The following is a 13,157-nucleotide window of genomic DNA, read 5'->3' as shown; positions in this document are numbered from 1 at the left end:
GGTTTTGTTGGGATTTGGGGAGTGTAGGGGAAAAGGTGTTTTTAAATCAAGGTTTATGATACAAGCCAAAAGTAGCCAGCCAGCAACAAATTTATCGACACCATCCACAATGGCATACCCACCTCCCTCTGGCAAAAGAGTTCTTATTCTGAACAGATGCTCATTCTTTTTGAAGGTACTAAGGTTGTATTTACAGATTTACGTGTAAGATATCCAGAGGCTCTTTAGTTTGCAATAATCTTGTAACATTAAATTCAAACAAAAAATATTAACTGGTGGTTCTCCCTACCCTGGATTTTCCTAACTACAGTCTAATTTGAAAAAAAGAAAAGCCGCTTGGGAATTTGCAAAACAAGGAGCATCATGGAGTGAAATAGAATTTACAAGGGAATTGATAGTTAGGGGAGCACAAAGAACCACACCCATTTTTAAAGCAATACTTGAACCAGTGTGGAGAGGTTGCAAGTTCTTACAAACATTGAGTGCATCACCTTTTAAAGAAACTACAGGGATGTTGGTTGTAATATTTATTAATTTAGTTTCTTTGCAATAAAAGGCAACAATTCACCAGCACACAGCGTGCTAGCATAGTATGCATTTTATTTCTCAATGAATCAGCAATTTAAGGTAAATGTAAGAGCTTTTACAACAAACTTATCTTGGGTTTTTATCATAAAAAGTTCATTACTTACCCAATGATATGCTGATCAATGAAATTTAAGTAGCCTTTAAAATGCAATAAAATAGCACAAAAACAATGCACACTTGTTGAAACCATGCAGCAAAACAAATTGCATGCTCTCATTCCACTAGAGTGAGTGGCTTTAGTAGCACTAATCCACACTCTGGCAGATAAAAAGTACAATACAAATAATACCAGAGAACTCACAAATAGTGCTCTATAGAGTGAGGTAGTGTTTTCACAAAAGACTAGTCCCGATGCTCTCCTCTCTTTTAAGTATCCACACCCAAAGTTTCCCTCGTAGATACTCTTAGGAAGATGGAAATGGAAGGAGAAAGCAGAGTGATGGGATTGTGGCAGAATGAATGCATAAGCAGCTTTACTACACAAAAAAGTTAAGGAAAACAGTCAAAGGATTCCAGAGAAAACAGATAACAAAAAGTAAATCAATATTTGTCATTACAAAGAGCTTCATCTCTTAAATGACTTTCTGCAGTGCAGAAAGGTGAAAAGTTTTTTTATTTTTATTTTTAATTAATTATTCAAATATATTAACCCACTTTCCAAGTTTCCTCTTGGTGGTTCAGAGTCTTATGGCAGATCCATCTAAGGAAATTTAGAGACCAGCCTTCTACACCATTTCTATTTCACATGAAACATGTTTCAGATAAATCATCCCAGTGTCTCAGAAACCCACAACTACAATGCATCTGTGCAAAAGAAATGCCTGTGCGGGGAATTATCCTCTATAACTCAAAGAAAACAAGACTGATGACAAGATCTAAAATGTACCAGTGATAAGCATTAACTTAAGAAATCCATTTTGAAGGTAATAAAAAGTACTTATTCATATAGAAAATATTTCAGTTGTAACATTAAAGTTGTGGACAAAGTTTTCCAAACTATTAATAAGGGTCAGTGTAATTCTAACAGCTCATTCTCTTTGAACTTTTTGTTCCCCATAAATACAAGCACTCCAAAAGAGCGATTTATTTTGCTATTACACTACATGACCACTATCAGTGAATACGAACACCATACGAGAAGCCAGCAGACTTTCGTGTTTAGTCTTGTAAATGTTGTTCCATATTAAAATCAGATGGTCATAAAAAGCTGTATTTGCTAAAATTCACTGCAGTTTGTCTAGTAGCTCCATGACATTGTCTAAGCATTGCCTTTATAGAATCTATAAGAATCTTTTCAGTTCTCCCACATCAAGAAGTCTTCTCACGATATTTTTTTCCCCCACCTAACTGTGAAGCCTTTTTGTATCTGGTTTTGGACAACTTGAATTTAATACAGCATTATGTTATTTTGTTGTTATAAATGTGTAAATGGAATTTTCAAGTGTTCAATGTTACTTTCTATCATATTCTTTATAACACATTTCTGGAAAGAAAATTACTGGAAGTTAAATACTGAGTCATTTGTAGCAACTACTTTTCTGGACTGGTAGAGTACAACAACAACAACAAAAAAACCAACAAAAAACCCAAGAAGGTTAAACTGGTCCCACACTATGACCATCCTTATTCTCAACCCACCCAGACAATCTTGTACCGTAGACAGACCATCAGACACAGCAATAAGAAATTTGGGATCCTATTCTGAAATTAAAATACTGTCCCCAAAAGTAGGTAGAACTCAAGACTTGCAGCCTAACCTTTCTGATGGAGAGAGAAAATATCACAGAATGTTTGTTTAAAACAGGAAGGGAAAAAACTAAACTTATGACAAAGCCTCTGAGTATTTGCTGGAGAAGCTAATCTAATATAGGGAAGCAGAGCTGTATGGAAAAAAAAAATGGAAACTGTGGATGAGAGAATTTTATTGATTTTAAGTAAGAGGCTTTAGTGTATTTTAACAAATACATTAAACTTGTAACAGTTTGAGTAAAATCCAGTAGCTGAACAAGAAAATACAGAAATGGGTTCAATTTAATCTAGCGCACAAAACAGATGGCAGACGGACTTTTTCTGTGCAATGCAGTATTCTGAAACTGATGTTAAGCACACCGTCATTCTATTCTGCTTCTGCTTTCTCTGTACTAGAGTAATTCTACTCTTTTTCTGCTAAGTTACAGAATTCCCCTGAATTCAATACAGTGAGGTTTAAAAGATAATGCAGGGCTCTATTCCAAATGAGCTGCATCTTTTTAGCTTTTAAAATAACCCATAAATACTACTTCCAAACACTGCTCTGTACACCCTGGAACAGACATGAAATCACTAGTCAGTGATGTAAATTGTTTAGGCTACTAAGCTTTTATTTGTTACCACTCCGATGCAGCATTTTAACTTAAATTTAAGATGAGTGGACAAATTTGCAAAATGCATACAAAAAAACCTTTATCCTCCGATTAGTATTTCAGTCATCACTTCCAGAATTTCTCATCTAATAGCAATGCTGAAAAACAGCAAAACTCAGAGTTATGCTTCACATACCTATTTATGGTAGGGTTTACGTTATTACTGCTATCATTTACAACCAAGAACAGTACTTAACAACCTGAAATAAACTACAAAACAGTCTGTGCTTGTCATAAACAAGCTATTTCACAGTCCTATAGTATAATCCATATAATGATAGAACCATTAGTTTTTTTGGTTTTATGTTTTGCACCAGAAAATAAACAATACTCCAAATGACAACCTGACAGAAAACTCATAGAGGCATTCTGCCACTGTAACATCAACTGCACAGTATTCACTTCACAATGAGGACTTTAGTACCTTCAAATCTACCACAGATACCCTAAGCCAAAGCAAGTAAGTTTACCTGAACTCAAGGAAGTGGGCCTTTCCCCAGTTAGTTCCTTAACATTCCTCATGCTAATCCCATACTATTTATGGAAAACACTGTGTAATAAAAACATGCAGCCTTTCAAGTCCAGGAAAGGAGCAGTCTTTAAAGAAAAATCACACTGGTTAAAGAGTAATGTTTTATTACATATACGTCTATAATACTATACTACTAGAAGTGTGGACCTTACATTACACGTTTTGAAATGAAAGTATAGAAAACATGGCATAATGTGTGTTAGTAAAGCAGTGTGCCATACTACCAAGCAAGACATGCTGAAAGTAGGCAAGAGACACCCATGAAAAAGGGCATCCACCAGAATATAACTTACGGGCAGGTTTCTTGCTGAGTCCAAATAGAGAATAAGCAATGCAGAAGAAAGCCCATCATTGGCTTGGTCTTTATCAGCTCTAATGCTTGTTAGCACCTAAACCAAAAACATACTGTAAGCCTTTCTGAAAAATCAAATAATATTATTATTACTGTCCTGTTCCTGAAAAATATTTTAAAAACATCTCCAAAATGCAAACATTCACAAATGCATACTATGAAGCACAAGTAGTAAGTTTTCAAGACTCATACAGATATATCAAACCCATTTTTATGGAAATTTTCACCCCATTTCCTTTTTTTTTTTTGTTTTTAGACTGGACAGTTTATAATATGATATCCAGCTTTATCTCCCAAGCTAATTAAATGTTAGGTGATATTCTCAAACCATAACATTAAGAGAAAAGAAGAGGACAACGGAAGCATTTTAAAATCCCATGCCACAAGACTACATTGACAGTTATGACTGGTTTGAGAGTTCTAAATACAGATAGCTTGGAACAGTTCAGGTTCACCCAAATTCACAACAGCTAGAGAATTAAATCACTTACTTACAAATTTATCAAAACAAAACACCACCCCACAACAATGAAGATTAGGATAAAAGTAACGTGTTCCTTTAATACCTTGTCTAGATTTTCAGCAGTTGGCATCAACGTGAGCCATTCCAGTTTTAAATGCAATTTTCCTTTGGATACCTCATCCAAAGTAAACCACTGAAAGTTAAGCAAAACAACGTGAAATAATCTGACATCAAACAAATACATGATTGCAGCTGGCTTTTCAGGACATTTAGGAAATGGAAGCTCTACTAGAAATCTCATGGAACTGAAGTCTGCACAACCTGAAAAGATCTGATTCACTGTTTAAAATGTCCTATTTCACACTAGATATTACAACACAGAATATCAAAACCAGCCACACAAAGCTCTATGTTATAAAGCATTTTTTTAAAATATTAAGAGAATTCTTTAAGTTCTGTAAAGATGTTCTGGACGTACAAACTCAACAGCACTATAAAAAGCTCTCTTACGTATAGAACAAAAACTAGTCTGCTAAGTCTAATAGTAGTTAAACGTGGCAAGTAACTATTCTCTTGCAAGAAAAAGCTCTCACCAAATACACGTTACTGTTTTTTGCATGTACATACTAGTAATCTTAAAACCCCAAAACAGAAGAAGAATGGTATTATTCTTCGGATTTCACCAATTCAGATGTCCCTTAAACCACTGTACTGATCATCAGGGAATCTAGTTCTAGCATTATGGTTATTCATGCACATGCAGGAACTATCCCCGGGAAAAAATAATAATACAAGAACTACTACATATACAACGTATGGGTTTTTTTAACTCAAAACTTACTGAACACTTACCTCATCTAGAAGACGCTCCTTTTCAACTTCAATTAAATCTATCATCAAACTAGAAAAAAAGAAGAGAAAAAACAAACCCAATCAGTATTTTAGCCAAGAAGTAAAAAAGCTAACACAGAACTCAAACCCCAAGCCTGTGCTTGCTGAGTATCCAGGCTTCCACTGAGATCAAAAGAGCAGAATACTGTTCTTTTAGACCCTAAGAGAGGAAGAAGTAGGGAATGAAATGGCTGAATGAAGATGAATGCAGGATAACAGAAAATATGCCTATAGTAGAGCCCATTTTGTAGCTACGAGGGCAACTGGCACAATATGGCTCACATACATACGACCGAACTCTCAAACCAGTGACCACATCCAAACTGCCCACTGGAAATAGCCCCTGGACATACGCTATGACCGAATTCATGCTTTGGCATTGTCTGGGAGACCACTAGTTCACACAAGCTAAAAATGTACCAGGGAATCTGCTAAAAATTAAACAGGGCAGACAACGGCATGCCAGTGCATGAACATTTGTCGTGGCTTTATATTTTATTAGTCCTGATGTACATATTATGCCACTTTCCCCCCCCACCACTTCAGTGTAAGATTAGGGAAGTGCAAAGAAAAGAAGCCTTTGTACTACCTACTTCTTTATTTTAATGAGAAGAGAAGTAGGTACTGTTGCTCCTGTTAAGAGAGAAGGAGCTGGAAAGATAAGGGAGTTCTACTCTGTATGGAAAGCAACAATGGGAAGCTCCAAAACTCTGCAAGAAATAAAGGTGACAAATTACTGGAGAAAGAACCTGACTAAAACCCTGAAATGTTTATGGGTAAACACTAAAGGTAGGCCTATGGAATCTAAGAGCAAGTAATGTTTGCAAAAGCATTACACCAAATTTTCTTCTTTAATCAAATAGTTAGGATCAGCTCTTAGAGAAAAATAAACTGTGAGCTAGCCATTTAAAAACTATGAAGATGAAGAAGATACACAGTTATAAAGCTATATTAACTTTGCCTGAAGAAATAATTAAGACTTAGCACTAGCTTACAAACATTAAAGCATGTAGGGTACAATTCCTTAAAAAAAAAAAAAAAAAATTACCCTTTTTTTTTCCTGGGTACCTACAATACTTACCTTATTTAAAAAAAAAAAATCTATATAAGCATATAGATGTGTATATACACATACAAGCGCATTTTTATATACATACATTTACATATATGAAATATATTACAGAACTACTTACTACCACCATTTTGAAAAGAGAATTAATTTATAAATATAGTAATACAGCAGAACTACAACTGCAATAAAATGCAAAAAGGAAAAAAGAAGTCACATCAAAATATTTCATTTCTTTTCAATACCTACAAACATATTCTCCATAACATTTACCTTCCCAGGAAGTCATCTTTATCTGGATCTTCATCAAAGAGCTCAATCTCTAGCTCCTGTCCTGGATGTTCATATACTAAGGCCTGGAAGTACAGTAAGATGGCACTGTCAATGGTAAAACTAACTAGCTTTGTGTTAAATGGCATCGTAGTAGTAAAACATGGAACAGCAGTGCCTTTCTGTATTGAAACATAGCAATAAGCAAATGCTTTAAAAAAAGATGCAATTTAACGAGTAGAGCAAGTACAATAGCTATAATGTTGGCTTTAAGATACTAGACTTCTTTTCAGAATTACTGATGCTTAGTCTAGATAAAAAAGTATATACATCAATGGAGAATGTCTGTTCTGCTACAGAACTTTGGGCTTTTAGAGAGAGACATCAAGAAGGTCCTAAAGGAAGTCCTCAAAGTATCTTTTTTAACAAAAGACATTTTAGAAGACAACTTTACAGAATGTACAACAAGGTATTTTTATTGCTTATACCTCATAAACTTCATTCCACTTTGGATTGAGATTTTCTTTGATGACCTTGCTTTGGAAAATCTGGTTGCCCACACGGATGATTCCATAAGGATCTGACTTTCCTTTGACAATCCCTTTTAGGTAAGTATCTTTCCCCTCCAGGTCCTGAGCTTCAATAAAGTGTATCCTTAGAACACCCTAAAAAAGGAAAAGATGAGTTTATGTAATAATCTGAAAGCTTCCATGCCATCACAATTTATGCAATACATGTTTTATAATTTCCATTGTGACTTCCTTAACATGAAACTCTGGACACCCTGTAAATGGAGGGATATCAATGATGATCCACATACACAGCAGACCTAGAACTCAAGAGATTCCTGAAAAGAAAAACTGTCCTCAACAATCAGAAACACGCCAGTTAAAAATGCCATGCTACTGGAAGTGAGTACCGATAAGTAGTAACAACTTTCAAATGAAGAGCAATATAATATAGCAATAATTTGCAGTGATAATATAAAACATGTGCTACTTAATTTTTAGTCTATACAGTTGAAATATATTTTAACAAGTCATATGTTTAAGATTCTAGCAAAACAAAAAAATCCTTCTTGGTATTATTATGAAACATTAATTCCACAGAAATTATTTATAAACTAAATAAAATATTTCAAGTGACTGGGTTCACGATAACTTGTACTACTGCAATAACTATATTTAGACATTTACAGAGATGTGCGTATCTTTAACAGTTACTACTACAGAAAAAACCTAAATGCCAAATTATTAGTATTAACAGAAACATGCTTACCTTTGGTATAGGAAACCGCAACTGAGCAATCTGCACTTCACTGACAAGGGGGACTGTAATCCTATTTGGAAGGACCAGGTAGTTGGATATTATATCCAGTATTATCGTATCTGATAAGCCACTGTTGGAGAAAATAATCCTCGATTACTTCATGAGAATTAAACATGTTATGTCACACTAATATACTCCTTTTGCTGCTCAACAACCTAAATGGAGAAAACATTTGCCTTTTTGCAGGGGTAGAAGACATCTGGGTTTTTAAACACGTTTTTTTTAAATAAAGGATTCTTGCCAAAATGACCACCAGGTGGAACCAACTGACACCGAATAGCAGAAACCACAGAGATGAATATAAATTTCTCATTTCCCTGCCACAAGTTCCCCCTCACCCCCGCCTTTTGAAGCCACCCAGGGTAAAAGGCTATTGCATAAGTTTTCTTGCCTGCATTGCATATAACCAAGCAGATGTTAACTGTTAATCTACTTTTGTATTTCAATAATGATTTAACTGTCCCTGAAAGTTTGGCTAACCATTCCTGTATTGTTATGAAACAAGCTGTCCTCTGGAGCTGGGAGGACCCGCATTTAAAACAGAAACACAAAGAAAACGTGCTCCTGGCCGAGTAAAACACAGCCTAGGGCAGCAAAACAGGTTTTGTTCTGGCAAAAGGGGAGTGGCAGTACAATCACATTGGCAATGAATCACTAAAAACCCCACACCCCACAAGCACAAAATAGAAGAAGATTTCCCCCAGTTGGGGCCCGAACTGACAACAAATCAGTACATTTTCAGACCAACGCCGCTGGTTACCTGCACTGCCTGCGTTGGCAAAAAGGCAGAATTGGAGTAGTACAATTCACTATGGAAAACAAGTATCCAGGAAGAGTTTAGGGGTACATACAAAGGCTCAGAGAGAAAATTATAAAAATACTAGAGATATTCTGAAGTTTTTCTAAGACTGAATCTGCAGTTGGGAGTAGCTCTGACTCAGCAGCTAGCATACGAACACAAAAGCTGAAGCGAAATCTAATATGTATTACATTTTCATTTGGGAAGAAAATTTCGTGGCGTGCAATAAACAAATTATGGTAGAGATGCGTAACAGAATTAACTCATTAAATACCATCTGGCCTGTTTCAAATTCACGCTGATCTTTCATGCCAGAGATTTGCAACCTGTACAGCCTGCATCCCCTTGGCTGCCCACTTCCACTGTAAATCCAGATGAACTATGAGACATGATAGAACACGGCTGACTTTTTAGTGGCATCCAGTACAATAGGAGCAGAAGAAACTCAAGGCTGCATCGAGATCAATGGACAGGTCTGTGCAGACCTCAGTGTATTCTCTGAAAGAAGCAGTAGTGGACAATGTTAAGAATTTGCTCAGAGGAAAAGTTTCCTCTCCACTTCTGTGAGTTAATTCACATCTAAAGAGGAGTCTTCATTCCCCTTCCTTTCTTGCAGAGCTTATCCAAGCATATTTACAAAGGTTTTTGTTCTACAAGAACACTGAACCCTATAAATTTATCCTTTCAGTAATTCTTGAGACAACTACTACAAGAAGATAATCATGTTATTTGAAAAAAAAAGCAGCTTCCTTTAGTCATCATTGTAACACATGTTGCTTTTCAAACTTTTTCAGTTCCATTTTGCTAAACATCAGGTTTTCAACTTCTGTGTGCTAAGCTTTCTCTAAAATGAGCCAAGAAAAGTAAACCCATTATTTTGTTAAGAGCTGACTTAAAAATTTAAGATAAACATCTCAAACAGTCTTAACATTAAAAAGAAAAGAATAAAAAAGCTGAGGTGACGGTAACTACACAAACCAACAGTCACACTTTTCAAAATACAAGTCTGATGACAAATCTCCATCAGAGATCAGATAAATTTGTTTTGTACCTGCTTTTGTTAGTGTCCCTACCCGGCAAGAAGAGAAAGCTCTGCCCTTCTGCTGAGTAAAAGCACGTGCCTTAAGAGCAGACAATTAATGGAGAAAACTATCTGACCTAGGGCACAGAAAGCAAACGAACAGTGCCAGGGAGGCAATGGTACCAGAGCTGTCTTCAAAAAAAAGTTATTGTCCTCTTCTCTGGTATTTATATTCTCTATGTATTTAGCACATACATTATGAAATAAGCAATAGGCATAAATGAATCTATCCTAGACTAGCAAAAGGTTCAGAGCTTGACTAACATTCACATGGAGCTACAGGCAATCTCCTTAAATAAGAGAAAGAAACAGCCTGAAGCACAAGACAGCCCAGTCACTGGGAGGATTTGCAGTCCTTTATGCTAGGACCGAACCCTAACCCTGAGGTTCCAAAGGTCAGTCTCACAATTTTATCCCAACACAAATGCTTGAATTTCAATAAAACATCTGACAAATGAATAGGAAAAATTAGCCAGCATTGATGGAAAGTCACAGAATTTTACACAAACAAACTGGACTCAGGAGGGAGCAGATATTCTGTCTTTAAAAATAGGGAGCTGAAAAAGAACACCGAAGATCGTAACTAAGTAATAAATTAAATGAATTCTAAAACAACATGACACTTTTGAGCTGTTTAAAACTTATCTAACCAAATATTAACCAACTGGGATGCTCCCAGCTGGAAAGTATTCTTCATTAATACAAAAATTATGATCTCTATCATTTTATTACTTAAACTCAGAGGTCCAATCTAGGGAAAACAGAGACAAATCACTGATCAAGCAACAGAGAAAGATGTATCAATTTAAATCCTTCTGTTGATGCATCATCAATAAAAAGCTTAAGATCATAAAACTCTAAGTCACTGATTCTAAGTACAATTATTTTTTCAGTTCCCAAAAATGGGAGAAGTGTGAAATGCTTCAGATAGCTTATTATAGTAAATGTCTTCAAAAGCTCAATTTCGTTGCAGAAAAATAATTGGCAGTTACCTACTCTGTTGCATTGCTCTCTATTTAGCTCTACTGAATTTTTAGTGACAGGATAAGCAGCTATGTATTTTTCCTTCACTGTCTTTATTCATACTGCAGGGACAGCACATCTCTGACTCCAGAGGGCATTTTTACTGTATCTCAAGCAACCATAATACAATTCATCTTCCCATCATCCACATCCCCTCCTGACAGCAGGAGTATTCTCACAGCCTGGCTCCTCCTCATATAGAGATTTGAATTCCACTCCTCTGTAAGCTATACTAATGGTGGAATCTGAATTACTTTTGTGTCCTTCTCCTTGTGGAATCATATATGAAGAGCAATGGAAGATGTTAACAGCTGACAGGGAATTCTCCAGCAGCAAATGCAGAAATTCATTTAGCAGAAGACATTTACAAACAGAGTACAAATAAGTAGTTTAGCGTGCAGCCAACAGCCACAGGATGAAAAAGGTACCTGTGGTGGCAGCAATCTCTTTTTCATCATTGTTTCTAACAACGACAGTATGTCAAGCTGTCCTAACAAAATATACAAACTATCTATACAGAAAAGAAAAACAAATACAGGACTGGAGAAATCTCTTGGTAAGGCAGAGCATGAGTCACCCCAGTTACAGTTACTATAGAAACTATACCCCAACTAGATGGCACCATTATATGCATATGTGGCCAAGCCTGGTTGCTCTGGAAACCATAAACTTGAAATACTTAGCGAGACTGTTTGCATCTGAGGTTTTGCATTTGCAGTCAGGCAAATATGCAGCAAGCAGGATATGAATCTCAGGGGCCTAGTAAGCTTAAGTACTAAAGTAAATTTATTGGTGTTATGTCAAAATAGCAAATTATTACTCAGGAGCTGTATTTTGGAAGCCATTTTCTTACTCATCAAGAAGACCTCTTTCTTCGGAGGCAGTCTTAACTGGGCTTGAAACATAAGCAATTCTTGCAGCCATTAACCTACTTAGTGCAAGTTCTAATTTCAAACTGTTCAGCTGGGATTCCATGCAATGGCTTCATACGTCTAAGTAAAGCAAAAACTGGTTCAGTCATGCAATTGAGCACTAAAGGATTAATTTAATCTAAATTCAAACTCTTGTTTTTAAACAAGAAAAAATAATTCTGGAGTCAGCCAGCTCTTGAGAGTCTGTGATTCAATAAAAGGACTAGTCACAAAATCCAAGCGCGTATCAGATCCGCCATTATCCCCTTAGCCATTGTCTCAATATTCAAAAGCTCCTGGGTAACTATTACAACTTGATAATTATGAATATATACATGGATTTGAGCTTATCAGGATTTCAATGATTCAAAGCAGCTTGGTTTTCACCTCTACTTCTGCTTTTTTCTTTGGGGTTTTATCTTGTACTATTTTGAAAAGCTCTAAAACCAAGCATTTTTTTTTTCTAGCTATATATGGTCAACATTTTTGCTACTCCATTTGATCTTCACATAATAAACTGAAAGCTTTAGTACTTGGAGAGATTAGGAAGTTTTTTTAATTTGATTACTATCTTAAGGTATTTCTAACTACCTTTATACAAGCAACTAGAGATATATCAGCATACAAAGCCATGAGCCAAAATGTTGTAAACCCACTGGCATGAAAAATAAGGCTTTTTGTCTTTCTGCTTTCCTAGGAGATGACAGATAGCAAAGTCACAAGAATCTGGAAATCTGGAAAGACTGAGAACACTAAAAAAGGCAGATTAAAAATTATCTTTTCAAAATGTTTTTAACAAGACCTACTAGATATACTTTTGATGTACTTTAACATGTAGTGAAATCACTATCTCCTGCATATTGAGCAACTTCATGTAATTCTACATTTAGAGATAACTACTCAGAGTCATTTTACCTAAAATTATTTAGCTGATGGTCTTCAGATTTTCTGGGGTTTACTGGGGTGGAGGAATATCAAACACTGCTTTATGTATACTCACTTCAGTCCTGGAACATCCAGAAGATTGGTCAGTCCAGTCCAGTTAATTTCCAAGAGCTGTGAATTACAGAGAAAAGAGGGAGGGGAAAAAAAAATAAAGAAAAAGAAGAAAACCAGAAAAGCAATTTAGAATTCACAACACTGAAGAAATAAAGCTGATCACTATAGATTCTGATCAGTGGAGGGTTAATAACCAGTTTCCAGGATCATCTTAAACAGAAAACCAAAACCTCTTCCATTCTAAATAACTTTTAGCCATGGTTTTTAAAACAGAGTAATAAAAACAACTCCCCTTTCCACAGATACATATTAGTATACACATGCACACCCCAATATACACATGCACATATTATCTACTACATACAACCAATATCAAATAAAGAAATGTGGTCTTATTTGCTGAAGAAATATTTTCATATTCACCATAGACCTGTTACAGATGAACAAT

The 13,157-nt window shown here is 35.7% G+C and overlaps 1 protein-coding gene across 2 annotated transcripts in view; it reads right to left on the bottom strand.

The window, feature by feature from the left end:
- Positions 1-13,157, bottom strand: part of ESYT2 (extended synaptotagmin 2) — an 86,183-nt gene that overhangs the window by 17,876 nt on the left and 55,150 nt on the right. For both annotated transcript variants that reach the window (XM_054817061.1, XM_054817063.1), the window contains exons 7-13: positions 12,711-12,766; positions 7,846-7,966; positions 7,056-7,232; positions 6,571-6,653; positions 5,190-5,238; positions 4,441-4,530; positions 3,816-3,911 (exon numbers count right to left, since the gene is read on the bottom strand). In XM_054817061.1, the coding sequence (XP_054673036.1) occupies positions 3,816-3,911; positions 4,441-4,530; positions 5,190-5,238; positions 6,571-6,653; positions 7,056-7,232; positions 7,846-7,966; positions 12,711-12,766 (672 nt within the window). The remainder of the gene's footprint in view (positions 1-3,815; positions 3,912-4,440; positions 4,531-5,189; positions 5,239-6,570; positions 6,654-7,055; positions 7,233-7,845; positions 7,967-12,710; positions 12,767-13,157) is intronic.

Source organism: Grus americana, chromosome 2 (genome assembly GCF_028858705.1).
Source record: "Grus americana isolate bGruAme1 chromosome 2, bGruAme1.mat, whole genome shotgun sequence".
Taxonomy (NCBI): domain Eukaryota; kingdom Metazoa; phylum Chordata; class Aves; order Gruiformes; family Gruidae; genus Grus; species Grus americana.
Note: the sequence above shows the minus strand (reverse complement) of the source record. Positions and strands in the feature narration are given on the sequence as shown.